A 26,936-nucleotide genomic window follows, 5' to 3' on the forward strand; every position below is an offset into this window, starting at 1 on the left:
AGGCCTCCCCGCAAACACCTGGCAGGGAGTTGTAGGCTTTGCGGCTGTTTAAATTTTGATTTATACTTCAACTCAACTCAGGCACTGAGCAGCAAGGTAAGCTTAGAGAGTTTCTGTAAATCTCATGAGCCTTCATTTCTTCAGTTATCTATGGAAAATTTATTTAATACGGTTTAAATATTTAAATGTAAAATTCAAATAAATAACACATGACATGCTGCCTGAGCAAAATGCAACATAAGACACTGTATAAATCACTGGAATTTGTGGTATCTACGGGAACTGTCAGAGAAGTTCATTGCAATTTTGAATTTACTAGTAGCTCCGTACTTAAAACTTAAGAAGAAAAAATAAGAACTGATTTTCAGAACAATGAACTATATTCAGACAGGTGTTCCGTTTGAAATTTGGGCCACTCTAAATGTATTCATAGATTCTCAAGTGGTTTTTGTCAGGCTGTTTTTGAAGGATGCTGAGGGTAGGAGGCAGCCATCCACTCTGCTGCTAACACAGAGTGCTGTGCCTAGGCACAGACATGCTTGGCGAGGGGTCATGGGACTAACCATGAACAGCTATTCACTCAGCTGAATTCCATGTCTATCAAGGACTAGTTAGTACATGTAGAAGGAATGCATTGCATGCCATTATTGCCTAGATTACATTTGCTAGAAAACCAACTGTGGTTTTGAGAACAGTGTTTTGGTACCCTTGAAATTTCTCGATTTCTTTTATTACTCCCCCAGTTATTCACAGAATGTTATGGTTTGCATTCATATACTTGATCACTGAGGTGTGTCGGGTAGCTATTAATGTCATGGCAAGAGATGATATTGGTTTTTTTTTGCACTGTTTTAATCACCAGCCAGTAAATAAAATATAATTTAAGAAAATTTGATATACACATAGGCAACTCATGAAACATACATTTTTTTTTCTAGGATGACAAACACTTTGAAAAATAATTCATCATTTTACAAAAAAATGACTACCTTTTTTTTAAATAGCCACTTTTCTTACTAAAGCGAATACAGATTTATTTACAGAGAATGTCAGGACTGCACTACTGACATATGGGGAGTCCTCTTTACACCACACATTCTTATAAATGAGAAGGTAGTCTTGTTATTTAGTCTCAGATCTATTAATGTTCATCTGGACTTTCCATAAAATACTCTATTAATCCAGCCCCCCCCACACACAAAAAGTATATTTTCTTTTAAGATCAAGAGGGAATAAAACAAAAAAGTGCTGTTAACACAAATGAAAGGTGATTTTAAATTTCTCTTGTGTGTTGGGAATTCCTGTGTATAGGAAATAGAATAATGATTAAAAAACAAGTTGCTTATGGAAAGGCCTTGAGGGCAATTTCCTTTGTCTGAAAACCCACTGTTATTTTTCATTCTTATTCTGTACAGCCTGTTCCTCTTTGTTAATGCTACACAATAATCAGAACATAAAATATTTTCAGGACATTTGGCACTAATGACAATACTTCATTCCTACTCATAAAGGTACCTATCAGTGACCTCCCAGAGTGGTGAACATAACCATTTCCAGGACACTGAGAAACAGGTGGTCCCTAATGCACACAAATACTTGTCAGTCACCAGGTTTCCAGGAAAATGCCAGCACTCCACTCCTACCCAATACAGAAAGCTACTGGACAAAAAAAAAAAAAGAAAAAAAAAGTTTTGTTGGTTTTACTACCTTTGGTGTTGTTTGAAGGGCAGAGCGGATTTGAAATTCAATTCTGCTAAGACATGTACAATGGTGATATGCAGGGTCATTATTTTAAAAACACACAACATTAAAAATAAGCCTACAGGTCTCCTATCATTGAGTAATTGGGATATTTTAGTGGAACTGTAGTTTAGTCTGTGTGCTAATACACTGGAGATAAAGGTGTACTTGAAACATTACCCACATTCACCAGGTTAGTGTTTCTCCAAACGCCCCCCAGCCCGCTCTTAAATTCTCAGATAAAGCAGATTTAGGGGTAGATGCTCAATGTCTTGGCTTTTCTAATATTTCAAGTCTGTGGCTGAGACCTCATGCCGCATACTGCTTAAAGTCTTCTAATGCCTGTGATGTGATTTGGTCTAAAGATTTTAATTTTGTGCATGATTCTTTTTATACAAGAAGGGACACACATGTGTGTAGTTTTTACCTAACTTATCATCAAACAAACAAACAACAAAACAAAAACCAAGGCTTCAGAATCAAAACCCCTCTATGCAGACATTGTTTTCCTGGTGTTTATGTTTGGGGAGCTGTGGTGTAGGAAATGGCCCCTAAGGATATGGAAAAACTCCATCACAGTTACTTCAGGTTATAGCCTGACTCAGTTTCCTCATCTGTGCATGAGATAAAAATGGCAGCAATTTAAATATCTCCATTTGTTTTGCACACAAAGAAGGGTGGCTGATACCATTATGACTGCAGTTCTTACTTGTGGTCACATTGTATAGCTCTGATCAGTGCTAAATGATATCGTTTGTGTAGTCCACAGAGACAATTCTAAAGAGAAATAGACTCAACAAGCTAATTGCATGTGGTGAGGAAACTTCCTGTGATGGCTTAAAAGAGACACGAGTAATTAATTTAAACTTTAAGGAATCGCCAATGCCATTAGAATATGTGTGAATATTTTTCTTTCAAAAGTCTGGGAAATGATTGCAATCTAAGGAAAACTATCTTGTAAACAGCAAAAGAAACAAGAATTAAAAACTTCCCATAAGGAAAACTACACACTGTATTGATTCTACTGATAAAGTTTTTGAGTCATTTTCTTTTTAAAGAAATATATACTCATCATTCAGGGAAGGCTTTCGTTCCTCTGTTAAACTGAAAGCAACATTGAACACTTAGGGCATCAGAAAATCATTTTTCTCGTGTTTGGATTCTAGTGTGACTTTACCTGGATGTGCACATTACCTTGTTTAAGTACTTGAGCAATTAGGGTTTATTGTTATTTTATTACTGAGAACCTTGCAAAGAGGGGGATTTCCAACCTGCGGACAAAGGGCCATATTTATCTTGGTAAACAGTTGAACCTGAAACTCACAACTTTTTTTTAAAGTTAGAGCTATGAATTTGATGACAAAATGCTAAGACAAATTGTCAACATCAAGGAAACCTTTCTTTTATTATTGAAAATATAGGCTAGAAGGTCTGTGAACTCCATCAGACTTTGTAATAAAAGGTTGGAATGTAGATCCCATGGGTAGATGGTAGCTTGTTTTAGCTGTGTCTGATACTTATTTACATGTTCATAAGAAGTAATTTGGTAATGGCTGCTTATTAGAGACAAACTGTAGGTCTACATGGAAATCTTCAGTGAATAACCATCTCTAGCAATTCCCCCCAAGTTATGAAAATGCCTAGTGCTTAATATTTCAATATATACTGTTTTGTATATAAAAATATCTATTGTAGGAGTCACTTACCACATGTAATCAATTGCATCTGGTTTAATTGAAAAAGATAGCTAGAAATTTTTCTGTGGGTTATTGTAACAGTACAAGGATACAAGGTGCTTTTATTTAACAGAGACCTTTGTAAAATAAACCGTGAAAGCAAAAGCAGCCTACAGAAGAGGAGGGTTCATGTTGCCTCTGCTTTGTTTAAACATGTTATAGGTTAATATGCCACAATGGATAAACACCAGAAAGTGTAAATTAGCATTTGATAACATAATTTCAAACATCTTCCCCACCCGGAGCACTATGGAAAATATGTATAGGTATGGTAAACTTCCTTCCTCCAAGTGTCACAATCTTGTGGTCACGTAATCTTCATGGGACGTTGTGTCCGTGGGGCTTAAATCATAGTCTATGCTCGAGTCCTCCTCGTGGGCACGCTTCCCCTTTGGTATGATTGGGACCGTGTCTTCCACCACCACCTTCTCTGACTTGAAGGAGCACACTCTCTTGCCTACCTGTAAACCCAAAGTGTCCGTGTTCCTTTCTCTATGGTCTACTAGTACACACTGTTCATTGAGACCAGGAATGCTGAGGTCACCCCGTGAAGCTAATCCTTGGGATTCCAGTTGGATATTTCTCTCAAGTGGTCCTGCCGCCTGTTGACGAGTAATTTCTTCTGAAACAGAGAAGATTTGGTTTGCGTTTTGCTCAGCAGCATTTTGTTTTGACCGTCTATGAAACAACCCGAAGTTTTTGATCTCAGCCACAAAATTCGCTTTTCTCTGCTTCTCCCTGGGCGGCTCCTGCACCACCAGGGCGGAACCATTGCTTACGTTATGTCTCTCGGAGGCAATGACTGCTGACCTTGGGTGGATCAGAGTGGTTAAATCAAAGAGGCTGAGATTCTTTTTCTTGTCCTTGCTATTACCTTCACTGTGGCTCTTTTCATCGGAGTCTGCCGGACTGGCCGCGGCGTTGGCTGACTGTATTGTGGAGAGCTTGCTTCCTCGGAGCAATCCCAGAACTTCAAAGCGGAAGCTAGAAATGTCTTGCTTTAGTTCCTGAGTGAAATTCAAATGACACATTAGGAGGTCACATATGGAAACATCATGTCCTAATTTCATTGATTGGTCTGCCATGGTCCTGCACCTTTTGAAGAACCACGGCTCTGCTCTCCCGGGACTCGGCTTAGGATGTCAGGCTCTTTCTGTGACACCTCGTGTCGTTCTGATGTCATTTCCCTATTGGCATTTTATGCCCTAGTATGATGGTGAGTCTTCACTGCAAACATGACCAAGCAGAGAGATCCCTAAAGCATACTTCTGGGTGTGTCTGTCATGCTAGATAAAGACCCAAGCCTCACTCAGTGGATTTATTTCATGATGGATTCACAATACTGTGGCATTTAGGGCTGGGTGGGACCTACTGGGTGAAAGGAGATGACAGTGAGCATGTCCACGGGACGACCTAGCATCCCTGGCCCTTTTCTACTCCCGGCAGCCATGATGTGAACTCCTCGACCCTGCCCTGTCTGCCATGATGGATCAACACTTCTATGACTCAAATAAACACTTTCAAGTAGCCCCTCTTTAGTGTTCTGTCACAACAACAAGTGGCTGAGACACCTAAAGAAATCTTCTAAGGGTGACATAAAAAGAGATAGAAGGGACTGTACTCTCTGTCACTGTACAGTGGTTTTTTTTTTCTTTAAGGTGGCAGTTTCAAATATTTTCTCTCTGGAGTCTGCCTCTAACTGTCAGGCCGCTTCATGCTCCTGGGTTCACATGTCTTAACAGATTTTTCTGTGCAAAGGGGTGTCCAAAGCAAAATAACGTGGATCCTACCCTTCTGAGAAACTCCCAAGTCTCAGTACCTTGGGGAGGGCCTTATACCCACCACTGAGTCCCTAAGTCCTGGCTCTGATTCACATGAAACTCCTAGATCTTTTTCTTATCTCTTCAGAAAACTTCTTTCTCAGCCTTCTTCTCCCCCACCCACCCCCTCTGTCTTCCAGGGCAAAGAGAATCATTTAGCCTCATAATTGAGATTTACAGTAAAATTAACCCAAATTGTCAAGGGGACTTAACTTAGTGGCAAGGAAAATCCTAGTCCCTGGTGGCATTCTGACCCATGACCTCAATCCCTGCTCTACCAAGTGAATCTTCCATCTGTATGTCAGCCTGATTTCTAAACTGGGAGCATTTAATAACAACCCACTAACAACGGCACGAGCTTCCTGGATATTTTGGAATTAGTTCATTGACAATGTGTGCTGTAAGTTTGGCGGTTCCCCTACCTGATGACCTAAATGGCTGCTTAGCTGCTGTTGCTACAAAGGTCTTTAATGCTTTTATGTGTTTGATTTTGCCTGTAAAATCTTATTAACCTTAAAGCATTCCTCCAAAATTTCTAAACAGTCGTGTAGAATAAAATAATCACTTTACATTTAATTTGAAACATATAATTTTCCTATATTCACTCGTTACCTCTCACGTAACTTTAAAACTAGAAAAATCAAGTACAAAGACTAAGGTTTTAAGTTGTAATTAAAGAAAACCTTAAATCCCTGGCCCAAGAGCTGCAGCGACCAGGAAGCTCGTGCCATTGTTAGTGGGTTGGTTATTAAATGTTCCCAGTTTAGAAATCAGGCTGACATACAGATGGAAGATTCACTTGGTAGAGCAGGGATTGGGGTCATGGGTCAGAATGCCACCAGGGACTAGGATTTTCCTTGCCACTAAATTAAGTCCCCTTGACAATTTGAGTTAAGTATGTTTCAAAGCAATTTGGGAAATTTCTTTACTTTGCTGTTGTCCTTCTGTCTGTCTGCCCTCTCCCTAAATTCCATCAGGAGGCATGGCACAGATGTCTACTAGAACACATAAGGCTGGGTTTGTAACTCTGGCTTTAAAGGCTGCCTCCACATGCCGCCTCTGTGATGAAGGTGACACATTACCTTGACATTCTCCTCTGTCAGGCCCTCTTCAGTTTTTGCCTCTCTGATCATGGCGGCCACGTAGCGCTTCACCAGGTTCCTCATCACCTCCTGAACAACATGATTGACATTCAGTTCAGGGGTTCAACTTCTGCCCATTTTCACAGCAATTTCAGGACGGAACGCAAGCATTACTCACTTGATATTGGTGGTGTCTTCTCAGGTTATCAGCAGCACGCCGCTGAAAAGGAAAAGACATTCCTGTGTGGTTATACAGGCGAGTTATTATCCTAAAAATTACTGCTTTCATAGATAAGGTAGTTCTTGCTGTCTTTTATCACAAAAGCGGGGGAGGGGGGGGCAATGAGCCACGGTCACAGAGAGGCTTCATACACATCCAAAGAATCAGTGAACAAAAGTGAAAAAGCCCAAGGTTTTAATTACAGGACTCTTAAAACAGAATAAATTAACAGTGGTAGAAGCATGGTTCTGGGGTAGGCTGCAGGGCCATGAGAGAATGAGCTAATCACACTGGATACACACCCTACATCTCTGGAAATACTGCAAGGTAGAGCTAGGAAATAACCAGGGAGGGAAGTAGCAAATGGAATTAATGTTTTCTCATAGATATCAACACAGAAATACATAGAAATCATCCATTGTAGGTGGCGATACATAATGGAAACCTTAGAGGGCATGAACTTGCTGTGGTTGCAATCATATGTCCATTGAGGGGGATTCCCATTTTAGTCAGATGAGAATTCATAAAATAAACGAATGAAGAGTTATTCATCCATACCACTAGTTAATCTTATGATTTTTACGGTGGAGGGTTTGACTTCCAGCTACCTTTAACCATGAAGTTTAGGAGATGGAACCCAGGGAAGCCAAGGCTGGGCGAGTCCTCCCAGTAAGTCCTCTACCACCGCGTCACACCCACTGTACTTCCCATACCAGTTACCTCTTCAAAGAGATTGGGATGTTCAGGAGTGGAGGTAGGTGTGTGTGTGGTATCAATTTTTTAATATAGAATGGAAAGAAGGTGGTTGATGATGGGAAAAGTCCATTAAAGAATTGAGGTAACTAACAAATGAGATTAAAATTTTCTTTTTCATCTTTCACAAGTATTCCAAAAGCATTAGCAAAAACCTGTCTATGGTAACCCCACGTAATGCATTTTAATAAACAGTAGCATTGATTCTTAAGGAAGAACACTGGACACAATCATTCTGAATAAAAACATTTATGCAATAAAGGAATTAGTTTGGTATATTTTGAGAAATAAAGGGAATAATAGTTCTGGGCTTCTAATAAGGCTTTTGAACTTCTTCTTCCTTAGTCAATATTTAATCACAGGCTGATAAAATAGAATTTTAGAAAGAGCCGTGCATGTTTATAAAATGATCTTCAGAAAATATATTTTAAAAGTAAAAATTCTATTCTACTGGTCTTAAACAGTGTCTCTGTTTCAAGACAAGCAGTGATTTACAGAAAGGGAGGAGACTGCTCCAATCCCTAAAGCCACTAATCATTGAAAACAGCATTCACTCCATGGGAACTGGATTCTCTCTAGGATTAAGGCATTTGCCTAAAAACCAGATTAGATAAGAGTATAATTTGGAGTTTTATGGCTGGGCCACCAGATGGAGGTGATGTCTGCCTCCTGATGAGACAACACTCAAGATAAACTCGAAGAGAAAAATCACTTCCTGAAAGAAGCAGTAGCCTCCAGAGCTCTGTGGAGTTGCTTCAACTGAAGAAAAGCAAATAATTGTTGTATGCCAGTTTCTTAAAATATACTGAACAGATGACTTCCAGGATACTTTAAGTATACAGACCCTTAATGTGATATAAAACCAATTCAGTCAGTTCACCTTCATTGGTTTTAGAATCTTTATAAATTCAGTAAGATAATGTCAAAGTAAGTCTAAGGTCATAGTTGAACTTCATTGAGCACAAAACTAAGATTAAGGTTCATAGAATCAGACTGATGAATGTTAAGCAAAGATATCATGGTGGGTTTAAATATTAAAATGGGCACAGTTTCTTTCATGTTCTAGATCCTTCCCTAATATCTATAGTCAACAATTTTAATTAAAATATGAAAAAGAATGAAGAGCATAGTTTAAAGTGAACCATAATATATTTGGCTTGGGAAAAATTTTAAAAAGCTTGTCAGAAAAAAAAAAGAAGGGCATAGGAAAAGCTAACTCAGCTACCTGGGGTTAAATTCCTCTGGTTAAGTTTAAGGCTAACTTGAGGCAGTTCACATTTTGTTAACTGATTATTTTCTCTGTCTTCCTGGTAATTACATAAGCCCCCTTAGTCTTGCGATGGGCATGAAGGCTGCACACCTCATCTCTTCTCCCCTTCTCTAGGGTCTCAGCATAGGTCCTTGTTTTACTCTGTTTTTGCCTACCTGTCCTTATTGTCTGCATCTGAAGTGGGTGGCAGTGGTGATGGATGTGGAACTGGGTTAGACATGGAGATGATTGTACCTCAGAGGGGCCTCAGAGCTGCACAGTGGAAACAAACTCACTGGGTAATTTAAAATACTAAACAAGAGATTTGATTCAGAGCATCTGTTACTGGGGTCAGCTTCCTTCCCCTTCACACTTCCTCACTGTTTAACTATTGATTGACACAAATTAAAAATATCCCTGAACCCTCAAACTTCATAAATTGACCAATCCTCTGGATTACTTCTGAGGAAACACAATTTAATTTAATGCGTTTGCTTCTCTGCGGGACTTTTACATGTTTCGTGCTTGTCAAAGTAGTGTGTTCAGCTAGATCATGAAACGTCTTTACCATGGAAATGAAGAGAGGTGAGAACAGGAAATTTGCTTTACTGTGGCAGAGCAAGGGAAAAGATGGTGGAACTCAGAAGTCAACCACCTTTTGTGGGAGTCTGGGATCTTTATGAGTATCTCTGCATGGCCTTGACTATCTGCCACAATCTCTGTGGATTTTCGTTTGTCTTGATAGCATAGCTTTTTGCTTATACAGCCACTTGAAGATACATTTATCAGGTGACTATGTCTTCATATATACAATTATTCTTTCAGAGGCAAGGAGCCTCTGAATAATACGTTGAATAAAACACACTTGTAGTCTGTAAGGTAATGAAGTGAGTGAGACACAGACGATGGAAAATACACCACCAAACACGGAGGTGACGTCTGTGAGCGTCCTGTGAACACGGAGAAAGAGGGAATATCGTACAGAGGAGAGGATCGGTAGGCAGGAGTGAGGTTTCGGACTGAACACTGGGCATCGAGATTGTGACAAGCCAAGAGATACAGGTGTTCCTGAAAACTGGAGCAGGATTAACAAACATGCCTGGTGCTAGAAACTGAGAGGAAATTGGGAAAGTTAGTCTGGGCTCTTCACGAGAACCTTCTATGGCACAGTCCAGTCAGTGGCTCTTAGTGGCTAGGTTTTTAATTACCCAATGTCCTGGGAAGGAACTGTGACTTTTTTGACTGTTGTCTGGCATCAGGCAGGAAAGGACTTTGCAGCTTCTGACCGTGGCCACGGATCCGTGGTGTTCTTGGTCTGGAAGCTGTGTCACTCATGATCTCTGTGTGCAGCTTCCCACAGTGCTGTGTCTGCACATGGCTGGGACTGAAGCCCTTACCGCCTCAGCCTGAATACAACTACAGTGAGCTCACATTCTGGGGGACCGGGGCTTCTGGTTTCTAATTTAAAAATTGGAGGCGAGGAGAGCAGGGTAGTTAAACTTACGAATACTCTCTGCAACATACATAAAATTGTTACCAATTGGTGATAACGTTAAATGTCATAACAGAAGTATCATCAATGGCACTTGGGGTATTGGTAACCTTTCCAGTGGGTAAAGATCTGCTGACTTTCAAAGGCCTTTTATCTTCAGGGAAGGGGTTGTATCATAATTGTCACTGAAACAGACCAGTGATGGAGGTGTTTATGGCAATAATGTAATCAGGGGTATTTGATTTAAAGGCACTAAGAGAAAAGGGATAATCAGATTTCTGCAAACTTTTGCAGTGTTGAGAGTTGCATTTTGTAACTTTTACTTTTAATTAGATTGCTTGTTAATTCTGCCTGACAGGAAAGTGGGCCAAGGTCAAGGACTCTGTTTAGCATTTGTCTAGGGAGAGTATTTTGGAAGACAAGCACATGATGTTGTCATTCTCTTGGTCAGTTATGCCGTATATATATATGTAGCTGGATTACATGCGGAATATTTCCTGACAGGATGGCATTCAAGACAGAGGCTGAAGGTATACCTTCATGCCACCTCTGTATAAGCCACGGACTGTAGGCTCCACATGCTGCGCTAGGCCTGACCGTGGCATTTGAGTCATAGAACTAGTGGAAAGAAAACAAGGAAGTAATGAGAAGCCTTGACTGGTGCAAGGGAAGCTGAAGTTCCAACCGCTGTGGCGGCCTCTCTCAGGCTGAGGGAGGTCGGCAGCGGGAGAGGGGCTCTGGGGAAAGCAGTGTAACATTTGCGGCTTTTCAAGCTTCTATTCTTTCCAGGTCTACTGTGTGGAAGGTCAGGCTCTCTGCAAAGAGCTGCTTCCCTGCAGGCAGCTTTCAGGGTCATTTTCTTTCATTTCCACTATGGTTTCTGTCTGTCACTTGAGTTTCCGGCCCATGAATTATGCCGTTTAGTCTTTCCTCTGCTCAGTGAATCCCTTGAAGGATGCAACCTGCTGTGTTGGCAAGAGGCCAATGCAGGACGGGATTTTTACTCCAAAAATCGCACTTTGACTCTGAGATGGATTTACTTAGTGTCCTCCATAACACACTTTCTCAGCATTGCAACATGCAGTTGAGAATTCTTCTTAGTAAACACACTTTCTACATGTATAAAATAAAGATGCAGGATTCCTGGGTATCATATCGTCAGACCAAGTACTCAGGACCTCATTCCTGAAGTTCCAGGAGTACCAAGCACTTCCTATACCACCTCCCATTTGAAAAAGTAAGTTGAGTACAAACTCCTTCCTTGCAAATCTTACAGCAGTAACTCAGGGAAACCAGGGTTTTCACGGATGGCTGCTTTCTTTTCTGTAAGATCTGCAGTCAAGCCTACTGAGAGTGGTGAAGCTTGAACTGTACATTTTGACAAATTACCACTAAAGATGAAGTACAGGCGTTGACTACTAGCTTTCTTCTTTTAAAATGCTAGACGGGGCAAATGCACAGGCTCTAATTCTCTTGCACTGACTTAACTAATTATATTTCTGTGGTAACTGGTTAGACTTTCATAGCTCATCTACATCCCAAGACTGAGTGACACTCCATGCCCCTGAGACTATGCTTCGTGTTTTACTATGCACTGAAGAGAAAATTATACAGTGAAAAATACAAAACTCAAGAAATGCTATGATTTCTCAAAGATCTGGTAGTTTGGGAGTTAGTATGTTGTTCAATTAATTTAAGCATTCCAGTTAGAAACCCATCTGGGTCCATGGCGTTAAGAATGTTTCACTCTAATTAAATGCTTTGGGGAAGGTATTGCCTTAGCTGCCTTGGACTTCAATTAAATGTATTTGAACCTTTCCAGCAATAAGCACAGAGGTTGGTTTTTAGCTTATAAAGCTGAGCTTGGTGCTAATGCTTTCTTTGAATAGGGATTTCTCATTATAGTTTCAATCTTAAAAAAGAATTCTAGATGATTCTTGAAGGTTTAGTACCAATGAAGGCATTGACAAAGCATTTGAAAGGGGCTGTAGAGACAGCACAGTGGTTAAGAATATTGCAGAGGACCCAGGCTTGGTTCCCAGCACCCACATGACATCTCACAACCATCTGTAACTCTATTCCAGATTATCTAACATCTTCTTCTGAGCTCCAAGAGGTCACAGACATAAAATAAAAAACATTCTCTGACTCATGATTCTTAATGTTATTATTTGACTAGGGTACTCTCCATAATTGGCCCTTGAGTGGGATTTTCAGGAGCCACCTGTCGATAATCTGTCTACTTCCATCATAAAAATTTTGCCCAACAATAAAACATTGCCACTTCATTTATGTTTTTTTTGCACAAAACAGTCAAGTGAAAGGCTGATTTACCTGAAAAATATCAACCATCCATCAGAGGAAGTCTAAGGTTAATACAAGGTTGGCTACTGAATCACTATTGTCAAGAAGCATGAACAAGATGAGATCAGCCATAACGGGCTCCCAGAGGGTGACCAGGGCAGCCACTCCCAAGAAAAACTGCCATTCTAGGCTCTTTCTGAGAACGTGCATAGCCTGAACAGCAGTGTGAATTCACACAACTAATGGATGACACGAATCTCTAAGTGAACCACAGTAGGAAAGTTAGAGAGAATGCCTTGAAGAATGTAATCACCTCTGGCTGAATTTTCAATTTTCTGTTTCAAAAGCATGACATAAATGTACACACATTGCTGGTCAGATCAGAAAGCAAGGCAGCCTGTTCAGACCTTTGAGACACAGTCAGCTGAGATCTCCAAAGGCTTCAGAGGAAAAAATCAAAAGCTGAGTACATAACTTAGAAAACAATGCTGTGTACTCTTCAGAATTTTCAGGGAGTGAGGGAAGGTGATAGGGAGCCAAGTGCATTGAGAAACAAAGGACCTATTTGTCCCCTGTCCCCCAACTCCCCTCCCCAAGAAGCTTTGTCCCTAAGGGATCCTGAGGAACTGGATAAAGTCACCAAGTTCTTTTTTAAAGAAAATGGTGGAACTAGATGATCTCTAAGTTCTTTTGGGGGGTGATGACAACATAGTTTAAGATTTGATTTGGTTTTGCAAAGCACATGTCCCTGGTCCTCTAGTGTGGCCTTTACGTAATAAATATGTGTATCTGTGTAAACCTTTCCTATCAAGTGTCTGTGCAATGAACTGTCACAAGGCTAGCCAAATATGAGTGACCTCACAGCAACGCCAATGGCTTTTCACCTTTCTTCCTCTTTAAACTCTTCTGAAGTTTCACAACCATCTTTACAAAAAATTAAACTACATCCATCTATTTGTGTGTGTGTGCATGTATGTGTGTGCACACACATGCCATGGAAGTATGGAGGTCAGAGGACGACTTTTAGAAGCTGGCTCTCTCCTTCCTCTGCATGGGCCCAGGTCTTCAGGTTAGACAGAAAGCATCTTTCACCACTGAACCACCTTTCTGCACCAGTTTCACAATAATCAATTTCTCTTCTTTTCTTTTGTAGATAAGAGCTTCTATACAAATTTTACATATAACTTATATGTATATATATGTATTACACACACATAATATATATTACATGTAACACACACACACACACACACACACACACACACACACACACACTGCAACTAAGACTTCACAAGCTAGACTATCATGTCTTTAGAGAGTAGAGAAAAAGTAAATCCCAACAGGGTTGAGTTGGGCTGGGACAAAGCTTATTCAAAACCCTGAATGGGAGAAGGCAAGAGCCATTTGGTGCTACAAAGAGAGAGGAAGAAGCAAGCATGACTCAGAATATTTTGTTTGGCATAAATTCTCAAGTCACTAAAGTACACACAATCCAAGGTTAGCAAAATGTATATTGCAAAGGAAAAAAATGAATGGTTTGTGGTCAATTAGCTTAAATTAACTTCCTGTGCATCAGATTAGAGCCAAAGACACAAATTTAAAAATAGAGACATCAGAAGAATTTTGTGTTTTGAGAACAGTAATCTGTAGACAAAAAAACAAAACAAAACAAAACAAAAAACAAAACCCAAACACTCTGTAACTCACATCATTAAGGCCTCACTCTCAAAAATGGGAATTGTTCCTTTAATATAAAACTGAATTTCATATGTAGCCATGCATCACCTGTGGCCATGCATCTATGGCCATGTGTCTGTGACTATGGGTGTCTGGACATGCATCTGTGCCTGTGCATCTGTGGCCCTGAGCGAACTAAGCTTTTCTGACTTCAAAAGCAATGCAGGGTTTGTGCTCCTCAGTGCTCAGATGGAAGGAAGGCCAAATGAACTTTAAGACCCTCCTTGCATCTAAGAACTGGAGGTGCCATAGACTAAAGACTGCCAGTGAGCGGCTTGGGAGAGAGCAGGAAGACAGTTCTTAGAGCGGTCCTCCAGTCTATGTGTGGTCAGAACAGGAGGATGTAGTATTAAAGAGGGGTGTGGTAGGTGGCAAGTTTCCGAAGCACCTTACAACCCAAGATTTCCTCAGCTTTGCCTAAAACTGAAATATGAAAGACACATCTTCATGAGTTGGCAATGTACTAAGGGGCATCTCTGTTAATTCCAGGCCAGCCTGGGCTACATAATGAGATTCTGCCTCAAAAAAAAATTCTCAAAAAAATCTTACACTAAAATACAGTAAATAGATTTTGATCCAGAAGGGAGAAAGCTGGATATCTGCATCCCAGAAACCATTTTGCACATACTTGATGGAGAATGACAGTTATTGCATGCATTGTTTGTATAACAGCTTATGTATGACTGCATTAGAATATTGACTAATTTGTTTAACAAATGTTATTGTAATGTCTTCACTGCTATATTTTTCCCAAAGATGCCTTTAAGGATGAGGGCCATACCTTTGTACCTCCTTCTTTGCCTCAAATTCTAGCTGAGTTACTGGCCTGTGACACAACATATCATTATTGCTTACTGAGCCCCGTAAGATTTATTCTGTTCAATTAATTTATTCTGCAATGTTTTAAAAATGATTTGAATTTAACATGGCTTAAAGGAAAAATCAAATATTTGGAGTAAAAGAATGCCACTTTTTTCTAAGGTCATTGATAAAGACGATACGTTACTAGGAGGTCTTCTATAACATTTTCCTAATCCAGCTGTGATTTGTAAGGTCAAGTATATTCTCCAACTATGATTCCTCAAGCTCAGGGGTCATAGTATATAGGAGCAAACATAACCACTTCCTCCGAGCAGTAATTCTCCTGTGCCAGTCAATTTCTCTTTAGAACAGCACTAATACTGGGTTGAAGGAACAATCCATGACACTCAAAATAGGAGAGAGCCCATGAGAGTCAATCACAAAGCCTTGTGGATGTCAAGCTAAGGGCAAGAAGGAAGAACCCCATATGTCAATGTCATAACTCAAGCCCTGGTTCCAGTTTCACAGCCTCTCCACACTTTCCCTGGTGAGTTCTCCTAAACTAAACTCATCCATGCTATCTCCATATTCCCAAGGCCAGCTCAAGATACACAGTTCCCACACTGGCCCAACCTGTCACAGGAGGACTCTCAGATCAGACACATGAAGAAGTCCACATGCCCAGGTCACAAAGTAAAAACAAAAACAATAGGAAAGGCCAAGATACTATGTCCCCACCTCCAACCAAGGACTCCTATAGAAACGGTCTCCAATGAGAATGACCTGGATGAATCCCAGAACACAGATTTACAAGAACAACCATAAACTTCAAGGAGCTCAAAAAGTTTTAAAAAGACAAGAACGAACACCCCAATGAACTCAAGGAAGACAGCAATAAATGCCTGAGTGAAGTTCAAGAAAACACAGACATACAGCTGAATGAAATGACAAAGTCAATTGAGGATTTGAAAACCCAATTCAGTAAATAGATAGAAATATTGAAGAGAATTCAAGCAGAAATGAAGCTGGAACTGAAAAGCACAACAGAACATCTTTTAGAATATCAGGACCCGTGGTGGTTTGAGGAGTAACGGTGCCATAGGTTCATATATTTGAATGCTGGGTTGTTAGGAAGTGGCACTACTTGATAGGGATTAGAAGATGTGGCCTTGTTGGAGTAGGTGTGGTGTTTTTGGAGGAAGTGTATTGAGATTAATCCATGGAGTCTATTTAATAATCAAAGGAACTTATTTGGGGGTAAACTCACAACTGTGGGAGATTTATCATAAGGTCTGGGAATACTGAGCTATGTCCTACACTGAACGGCTTGGTCCAAGATCTCAGCATCCAAAACCATGAGATAGTCAAGAGGAGGAGGTGTATGTACATCCTGTGTCTTATGGATCCCTGGTGGCCACACCCCAGAGGCCAGTACCTCAAGGTCATAGGCAGGTGTAACAGCTATAGCTGCCTCACTAGGGGTGGTGCTTCAAGGCATAGATCAAACAGCCACCCACTATAGAAGTGTGTCAGTGGGGGTGGGCTTTGGGGTTTCAGAAGCCCAAGCCAGGCCCCGTGGCTGTCTCTCTCTCCCTGCTGCCTGCTGATCCACATGTAGAACTCTTGAGCTCTCCCCAGCACCATGTCTGCCTGCATGCCACCAAGCTTCCTGCCATGATGACAATGGACCAAACCTCAGAAACTGTAAACAAGTCTGAATTAAATGCTTTTCTTTCTGAGAGCTGCTGTGGTCATGGTGTTTCTTAAGAGCAATAGAACACTGACAAAGTAAGACAGGACCCGAGGAAAAAGTGGAAGAATTGGACCACTCAAGCAAAGAATATGAAAAGTTTTAAAAACACATGAAAGAAACATGTATAAAATTTGGGATGCTATGAAAGACAAAATATTCTAATTATAGGCATAGATGAAAGAGAGGAACCATGGATTAACGATATAAACCAGATCTTCCACAAGATCAAAGAAAAAAACATGCACAAATTAAGGAAAGACATATCCATGCAAGAACACACAAAAAGCACACAGAACACCAAATAGAAAGGAGCAGAAAAAAACAATAACTCCCGTGTGACATTATAGCTAAAGCATTAAATATACATAAGAAAGAGAAATGGCTGAAAGCTGCAAGAGAAAAATTGTAAGTCATATAAAGGAGAACCCATCAGAATAACAGTTGATTTCTCAAGGGAAACTTTAAAAGCCAGAACAGTCAGGAGCAGTGGATACCAAGTTCCAAAGACCACAGGTGTCAGTCCAGACTACTGTACCCAGAAAAATTACCTGTTGTAGTTGAAAGAGAAAAAAATAACTTCCCAGGACACAATAGGTAAAAAAAAAAAAAAAATCCATGTCCACAAAATCAGCCCTACAGAGAACACGAATGGTAAAACCTTGAACTGAAGAGAAGAATGAACATAGCCAAGAGAGCGTAGAAAGAAACAAGGGAAGACATAATTACTAAAACGCAAATAAGACTTTGAACACAAACAGCCAAAAACTCAAAATGACAGCCTGATATCAATTCACACTTTTCAATAACAGCTTTAAAGAATAATGACCTCAACTTCCTAATCAGAAGACTCAGGTTAATAGAATCTATTAAGGAAAACAATTTGGGAGTGGAGAGATGGCTAAGCAATTAAGAGCACTTGCTGCTTTCTCAGAAGACCAGAGTTTGGTTCCCAGCACCAATGTGAGTCAGGTGGCTCACAACTCTGTGTAATTCCAACTTCAAAGGATCTGGTACCTCTGGGCTCCGCAAACACCTGCACTCATCTGCACATACATGCATGGGATAAAGGCATCATCATCACCATCATCACCATTACCATCATCATCATCATCACCATCTTCATCATCAATTTCATCTTCTTTCTGTTTCCTACCAAGAACTCATTTTGTCTTCTTTAACATGAAAAAAATATTCCAAGAAAATGGAATCAGGAAGCAAACAGGCACTGTTATTCCAATATTTGAAAATATATATATATATATATATATCAAATTTTAAGAGATAATGAAGAGAATTTCATTCCAAACAAAATAGTGATTACTCAAAATGATATTATAATTCTAAACAATTATGTAGCAAACTGTGGTGCATGGAATTTCATAAAAAAATATTACTGGACTTCATGATGCAGATAAACCCCAACTCAGTAATAGGTTATTTCAATACTCTTCTTTCTCCACTGGCCAGGTCATCTTGACAGAAGACAAACAGAAAACTTAGAATTAAATGACTTCACACATCAAATGGACTTAACGGTTATCTACAGAATGTTTGTCCTAAACACCAATGAATATATGCTCTACTCTGCAGTCCATGGAAGCATCTCTAAATTAGACTACATCCTGGGAAACAAAACACATATTAAAAGTTTCTGAAAAATTAAAATCATTCCATGTAACCCCTCTGCTCACAATGCAATGAAGCTTAAAATCAACATAAAATAAATCTCTAGAAAATACATCAACTCATGGAGATTTAACAACATATTACTGAATAACACATGGGCCAAAGAAGAAATATAATGTTCCCAAAATGAAACGAAAACATAATAAAACCTCTGAGACATGTTAAAAGTACTCCTAAGAGGAAAATTTATGGCTTTAAGAAAGACAGAAAGAACACAGATAAATTACTTAATAATAAAACTCAAGAATTTGAACAAACGAAACTCAAATCCAGTAGGTAGGATGAAATACTAAAAATCAGAGCAGAAATTAATCAATAGATTTATTGATCCTTTGTATTGTTTTGCTTCTAAAATCTTTTTATGAGCTGGTTCTTTGAGATTTGTTAAACAATATTGACAGACTCTTGGCCCAATTAACTAAAAGGAAACAAACAAACAAACAAACAAATCAACAGTGAAACATCAAAACAGGCAGTGAAGATATTCAGAATATTATTAAGTGAATACTTTTGAAACTTATATTCTATTATTACTCAGCCTTAAAAAAAAGGAAATCATGAAATTTGCAGTTAAATGGACAGAACTAGAAAACTGAGTGAGGTAACCCAGACCCAGAAAGACAAATCTAGTATGTATTCACTTATATGTAGATATTAGCTGCTAAGTCAATAATAACCAAGCTATAACCCATAGTACCACAGAGGTTAGGTTTGGAGGAAAGGACTAGGTGGTCAGATAAATCTCATTAGGAGAAGGAAATAAAATAGTTATGGATAGGTGGGGGCTGGAATGGGAGAATCAAGTAGGGAGGGGAAGGGTAAAGGGGGACGAGAGAGAGAATATTGGGAGAAACAGCTAAAATTAAGAGCCATTTGAGGGATAGTATGAAAACCTAATATGGCAGAAGCTTATATATTTAATATTAATACAGTATATTAATATAATAATTATCTTTATATATGAAGACACTCTAAATGAAATTGCCAAATAATGGGGGAAGTTACAGCCCAATTAGCCGTCTCTTGTCACTAAACGACACTTCTATTGGGTTTCATCTAATCGAGTTGTTGGCCAAAGGCGTCACACAGAAACCTTAAACAACCCAGGCTGTTGCCAAGACTGTAGGTTGCTCTCCACAAACTGACAGCAAGGCCTCATTCCTGAAGACAACACCCACACAGCTCACGGAACATGGAGAAGTTGAGCTGGAGTCTACATAGAGCCTTCACCACTACGTTCTATCACCTTTGGTACAGGAAGGTACTCTGCATGCTACCAAAAGAGAAATGTAATCACCAAGCCAGCCACAGACCAGCTGATCTACAATGGTGTCCTGCCTGCAAGACATGTTAGTGCAGTGGTGGCACAAAGCTCGTGGAAGTCACCAACCAATAACTGATTTCACCTGAAGTCCACTCCATGAGATGGAATTCACACTCAACAGTGTAGCTAGAGTTTTCCTGCCTGGCCCACAGTCAGGACAAATCTCTCTCACCTGCCAGTCCCACAGCCGCTCTGACCCGACCAAGTAAACACAGAGACTTATATTGGTTAAAAACTGTATGGCTGTGGCAGGCTTCTTGCTAACTTTTCTTACAGCTTAAATTAATCCATTTCTATAAATCTATACCTTGCCACGTGACTCGTGGCTTACCGGCATCTTCACATGCTGTTTGTCATCGTGGCGGCTGTCAGTGTCTCTCTGACTCAGCCTTCCACTTCCCAGCTTTATCCTCCTTGTCCCGCCTATACTTCCTGCCTGGCCACTGGCCAATCAGTGATTTATTTATTGACCAATCAGCAACACACTTGACATACAGACCATTCCAAAGCACAACAGTGCTTGGGTGACCACGGACCTGAGACTAGATATCCCAGGGACCTAGGGTAAAACCAAATACTACTGTTCTTTACAAAAAAAAAAAAAAAAAAAAAAAAAAAAGCTACCAATGAAATGACTCCTAATGATATTCTGCTGTACTTGACAATGAGATGAGAGATTTGCTCAACCATCAATAGAGATGTTTCTTCCTGTAACAGCTAGGGACAAATACAGAGACCCACAGCCAGGCATTTTGCAGAGAATGAGATACCTTGGCACTCTCATCCCTAAACAGAATGTCTCCATCAAATCCTTTCCTCGTGGGCTTGGGTAATCCTGCAGAAGAGGAGGCAGAAAAAAATCTAAGAACCAAAGGGAATGGAGGACACCAGGAGAACAAGACCCTCTAAATCAACACAATCAAAGCTCCTGTGAACTCACAGGGACTGAGGCAGCATGCACAGGGCCTGTATGAATCTTCAGCTGGCCCTTTGGGTTTATAATATAGCTTCCAGTTCAGTGTTTCTATGGGAGTCCTGAGTGTGCAAATAAGTGGGTATCTGTTTCTTGTGCCTTTTCTTGGGTTTCTCTCTCTCTCTCTCTTTCTCTTCTCTCTCTCTCTCTCTCTCTCTCTCTCTCTCTCTCTCTCTCTCTCTCTCTCAATTCTAATGTGTTGTTTTTGTTTTATCTTACTATATTTTATTTTTTAAAAATGCTATGAGTGTTTTTAATAAAATTAGAAAATCTAAAAGAAAAGAGTAAATTTCTAGGTTCTTCAAACCACCAAAGTTAAACCAAGAAGAGAATTTCAACTTAAATAGAACATAACAAATAAAGAGATCATAACAGCAATAGAAAGCCTTCCAGGTTAAAAAAAAAATCCCAGGCCTGGATGAATTCACAGCAGAATTATACCAGACTCTCAAAGAAGATCTACAAGAGGTACTTCTTAAATCATCCAAAAATTAAAAACAGAAACTACACTTCCAAACTTGCATTATTCTAATCTCAACACCAGGTAAAGACACAACAAGAAAGAAAACTACAGGCCAATATCCCAATGAACACATATGAAAAGGTCCTAAAAAGATATTTTTATGCCAAATTCAGGCATTTATCAAAAAGATCATCCACAATGATCAAGCTCTCTCTATCCTGGGTATATGGGGAAGGCAGAACACATGTAAATCAATAAATGTAAGAAATAAAATAAATGTCTGAAAAATGTTCACATGATCATCTCAATAGATGCAGAAAATGCCTTTGACAAACATCCCAGAGCAGTAGGACTGGAGGGAACAGATCTCAGTGTGATAAAGGCTACACTTGACAAACCACCAGGCAATGTCATTCTCAGTGATGGATCCAATGCTGGACACCAGGACTTGAACACTAAAACATGCGTCATTCCTCACGGACTCTGCAGTTCAGAGGGAGAAAGCCAGACATTAGCTATGCCACAGATAAGTTGCTGTTGCAATTGCAGAAGAGCTAGAAATCAGACTACAAGAGATGGTTGTGTCCCCACGCCTAGGCTAACAGAACGAGGAGGCCTCTTTGAAGAGAGCTGATCCCATTAAGACAGGAGTGATGTCTTTCATCCAGGAAATGGGCTTGTGAAGGATCCCTAGCTACTCTGACAGGGCATTAAACATGAGTGATGTACAGTTAAAGTTCACTGTGTCCAATCAGCAAGAAGAGAAAGTCATAAGATCTGTCCACGTTCAGGAATGATTCCACTCTAGTCAAACAACTCATGATTGATAATGTGATACTAATAGGACGTGTCCTTACCCCAATTGTTCCGAAGCTTTCTGGCTTCCTTCTCATCTTTTTCTTACACAGGTGTGTCCATATCCACTTGACCAGGTACCACAGGGATTTGGGGCTTGGGATGACATTGAAAGGCGTAGGCAGGGTACCCCCTTCTTCAAAGTAGCTCATCCAAAGCTTTGTTCTGGCAAATTTCCATTCTATATCTGCATGGTCCTGAACAAGAGAACATGACAACTGCAGACAGGTTCTCTAATTAACAAGGTAAGATAAACCTCACAGATGGAGCCTGAGCCTGACACAGAGTGGTTGTTGGAACATTAATTAGATGGCTTATAAAAACACCGCTAACTCTCAGAGACGGCAGCTTACCCAGTATGGACTCATGTCACTGTCACTCCATTCATTCTTCCTTCTTCAGGGAACCAGGGATCTACGGTTGTGTGTTACAGAGGCTGTGATGATTAGTTATGCCTGGGAGGCAATGCTGCAGTCAGTTCTGGCTCTGAAGACTGCATGGCTTAGTTTCATTAGGTGCTAGCCAGAGGCATGGCTTTGCATCTTAGCCCAGGCCTTGCACACTGCTCAGAGGAATGCCACCTGCATAGATGCTCACAGACGAGCTTCGGTGCTGCAGGGGATGTCTTAGTGGATGCGTTTCCACATGGATAACTCTCTCTTACCTTCAGACAACAGATGCAAATTTACAGAGAAATCCCACCAACACATGATGCAGCATAGTGCCTCCATCACAGCACTGAGTCTTGGTGCAATTGCACAGGAGCTATTATTAATAGGATATTTGTATCCCAGGATGGTGGCCAAATATCATCTGCTAGTCCAGTACAATCCTGAGACCACATGCATCATAAACCATTGCTCAGTTGAATTTACACACCTCAAAGAGACCTGGAACAGTACTCTCTCTTTTTAATATTGAAATTATTCACTCTTTTCTTTTGTCCATTAAAAGTCCCTTAGAAATCAAGTATATGAACAATGTACAGCAGATACATAAGAAATTTGTGAGCAATGTAAAAGTATGAGAAGGCTTTAGTTATAGCTTGCGTTACTGATTCAGCTCAGCAACTGTTAACTTCCTACATTTCTATGATTTACCCTATAGCTCTGAGGTGTGGTGAGCAGGAACCAAAAAGAGATTCTGAGTCTGTCCTGAGATACTGGGAGACACAGGAGTTAGATTCTTGACATGCAAACATCCCAAGGAGCTTCCTTCACAGGACACTGAGGGGTCACTAATCTCTGTCCTGATGCCTGCCTGTCTCACAACAATTTCAGCATTTGGGCTAAATAAAAAGGGAGATTTGAGGTTTGTTTTCTGTTAATTGCCTAGAAAAACAAGATACACACACACACACACACACACACACACACACACACACACACAGTGGTGAGACAGTGTCATGCTACTCTTGAGTAATGTTTTCTTCTGGACAAAGCTGGGGCATCTAATGTTTCACAGGACCCCAAATGTTGGCAGTGTCTTTGTCCTTAGTTTGATGGCGATGGTTTTCTCTGTCTCTCTTTTTTTTCTGTTGCTCTGGATATATGTGGAGTCTATCTATAAAAACTTCAGGCTCTTGGATGTTACCTGAAGTTCTGTATAACCACAAATTCTGATGTTCATGTCCAGATTGCTAGAGCTTGAGGAATTCTTACACATAATTTTTGAACCAGTAACACAGATGCTGTATTCTAACGCCTTGCACAATTTTTTCTTCAGTGACGGGCATGAGAAAAACTTACCTCGGTGAAGAAAACTGAACTAAAATTCAGAGTGCTGCTCGACAATAATCACGGTAAGAGTTCTGCTATAGATCAAGGACAGGACACCATTGCTGCTGCGTGTGACAAAATGGACAACCTGTACTATACGCTCTATGCTAAGGTGTGACTAGCAAAGACTTCGCATGCATGTTCTGTGCCATGGTGAGTTTTAGTTTGTTACTATAGCTGGTCTCTGTAGGCTTAGATTGCTAATTAATAAGTTCAAGTGGATACAGTATTCCATCCCTGCTGCTGTAGTGTTTCTCTATCAGTCCTTGGTAACAAGGCATTCATTTACTCAACCACAGTCAGTCAGTTGATAAGACATGTTGGTTGATGGTTTTGTGCTTTTTGACACTGCATCTCATGTTTTGGCCCAGGATGGTCTGGAAGTTACTATGTAGCTCAGGTTAGCTTTGAATTCAAAATGGTCTACCCGCCTCAGCCTTCCCAATACTGGGATTACAGATGTAAGCATCTATGCCTAAGCAGAAATTTTTGAAATTTTGAGTAAATAAATGATGCTATGTTGTTTGTAAGCCAGAATGTTAAATAATATATATTCCACCACAAATTTGTCTGGAGAACTCAAGATCATTTCAATATTTGTTGCTTTGACTAAGCTTTCAAAATTTTTATTTCATGTGTATGGATATTTTGCCTGTATGTCTATCTGTGCACCACATGTGTGCCAGATGCCAGCTGAGGCCAAAAGGGGGTGTTGGATCCCCTGAGATTGCTGATGGCTCCATGTGGGTGCTGGGAATTGAACCTGGGACCTCTAGAAGAGCAGTAAGGGTTCTTAACTGCTGGACCATCTCTCCAGACCCTACTTTTTCTACACTTTAAGAAACTGAGCATCTATGGCTTTCCCTTTACCAGATTTATCTCTGGGATTTCTTTTCAGCCTGGCATGGGTTTGTTTCTACTGAGGTAGCAGACTCCAGGGAGAGACACAGAGCATGTTGGGCAGCGTAGAGATGAGAGACTTCTTTCTACATTGTTTCATGGCATGGCTCCCTGGCAATACAGGCTGACTTAATTTTCCAAGTTACTCTGTGTACAAAATAGACTAATAGGCAGCCACTCATGCTACACTGCTGTTTATATACACCACAATTAACCACTTACTATTGTGATCTCTCTCATTAATAGCAAATTATAAACTTTATTTACGATGACGATAAGATAGAACACAGCTGAGAACAGAAAGAATACTGAATTAAAAGTAGCGTTGTCAACTTACGGCAATTAGTTGGTAAGAATTATTCATCATAGCAATTAACATATTCAGTAGGACAACCAGAGAGATGACATTATATGTCCCGAACATGGTGGCCCCAACAAACTCGGTGAACTCATGCTGGGCTTTGACGTTGGTGACATATAAATTGATGAGTCCAAATATTGACCAAAACAGGGATTGTAGAGTTTCAAATAACCTGGAATAAAACATGAAAATAGTAATGTTATCTTATTTTATATATGCTGTTAATGTCAAGCAAAAATTACAAAATTGAACTTAATAAAATAGTTTAAATTATTTTTATCAAACTGATACAAAAATTATACTTGTTTTTCCTATTTCTTTTATTGTCCAAAGAGCATTGAAAACCGCACTTTGTTTGTTGGAGCAAGTGGGTAAAGGATTCAGACCCTGGAAAAACATGATTGCTGGGTTAAGAATAGTTTTTTATTTCTCAAATGGTTGAGGAAAAATAAAGGGATCACAATATTATCTTTGTACCACATGTATGTTATGTAAAGTTTGTATCTTAACATCTGTAAATCAAACTTTATGAGACACAGTCGCCCTTGTTTATTTCTGTGCTGTCTATGGTTTGTTTTGTGCTGTTCATGTTGGCAGAAATAAACAATTGCATCAGAGAACAATTGACACATGGTTTCTAAAGTATTTACTATGGGTTCCTGTTCACAGAAAGCTTGATGATTCCCATCCTCAGTGTCTGAAGGATAGTTAATCCTAAAGCTTACTACTCAATAAAAGTCAGTCAAGCTTTTCTCTGCTTTGCTTTTAGTTACAGAAGGATTAAAACAAATTAGATTTTTTTTTTGGATTTTTGCATTTGTAATTGGAGCTGCACATAGTGTACTGCCCCAGAAAGCAAATGGTCTCAGAATGCTTAGACACTATAGTTTTTTTTTTTTTAATTTCAAGGCCCATTTTACTCACTCAAGGTAATAAGTGAATTTCCTTTATTTAAACATGAGAAAAACATAATAATCTTACAATCACCTGCAGTCAAATTAAGAAATGTTTGTTTCAATGTTATCGTGTAACACAATAATATGATGTGTAGTAAGATGATGGTAGAGCTTCTAGACGCTTAGAAATGATTAAAGTAAGACTATGTTTACATTATATTAGAAAGATAAAGGCAAAAACCTTTGGGAAACTGGCATGGAGAGTGAGGAGGTGGGATTTCAGTCTTTAGAGAGGCCAGGACTAGACCAGGATCTCATTGGGAGAACAGGTCAATCACATTCCAGAATCATGGCTCCCTGAGCTCTCCTAAATTGCCTACCCAGTGCCTGAATGTTAGGTCATCTATGGTCAAATGACACAAGAAGATACAATTCATATGAGGCCTGAAGCCTGGCCTAGGGAGAAAATGACCAGACTTCCTCTCTGCAGGAAATGCCAAGTTGCCAGAAGAGCCTGAAATGAGTTTAGGAGGCTCATTGGGAACAAAGTGTGTTGGAGGTTTACCACAACATATACCAAGATGCAGAAACAAATAAACCACAGGACAAAAGAAAGGAATATATGGGGAGACACTGGATCATACTGAGGCCGATGCAGAGGCAGCCCTCCTGGCCCAGCTCTGTGTCAGTTCCCTGTGTTTCTAAAGCTGGACATATCCTTCTTGGCAGAGCATCTGAGGGCTGTGGGTCTGTGTGTTATCCTTACAGCAGAATGCCTGAAACAGATACAATTCATTTCTAGCCCCATGATCAACTAGCCCCCATGATCAAAGAAGTCTAAATATGTCCAAACTGCTACTTAGACCTTTATTTCCACAAATTTATTGCTTTTTGCAAATGTAAACTTCATATTTTTAGTTGAAAAGCTGATTCTAGGAGATGAAATTTAATTTTATTTACATTTTATAGTAGTTAAATGCTGTGACAGATAATTGTAACAAAGGTGCTGTTTT

The 26,936-nt window shown here is 39.9% G+C and overlaps 1 protein-coding gene across 1 annotated transcript in view; it reads right to left on the reverse strand.

Annotated features, from left to right (window-relative positions):
• Positions 1-3,509: 3,509 nt before the first annotated feature.
• Positions 3,510-26,936, reverse strand: part of Trpc4 (transient receptor potential cation channel subfamily C member 4) — a 123,461-nt gene continuing 100,034 nt past the window's right edge. Inside the window, exons 6-10 of the mRNA XM_059265072.1 lie at positions 25,004-25,199; positions 21,991-22,185; positions 6,557-6,598; positions 6,379-6,468; positions 3,510-4,483 (exon numbers count right to left, since the gene is read on the reverse strand). Coding sequence (XP_059121055.1) covers positions 3,770-4,483; positions 6,379-6,468; positions 6,557-6,598; positions 21,991-22,185; positions 25,004-25,199 — 1,237 coding nt within the window. The 3' untranslated portion in view covers positions 3,510-3,769. The remainder of the gene's footprint in view (positions 4,484-6,378; positions 6,469-6,556; positions 6,599-21,990; positions 22,186-25,003; positions 25,200-26,936) is intronic.

Source organism: Peromyscus eremicus, chromosome 6 (assembly GCF_949786415.1).
Source record: "Peromyscus eremicus chromosome 6, PerEre_H2_v1, whole genome shotgun sequence".
NCBI lineage: Eukaryota > Metazoa > Chordata > Mammalia > Rodentia > Cricetidae > Peromyscus > Peromyscus eremicus.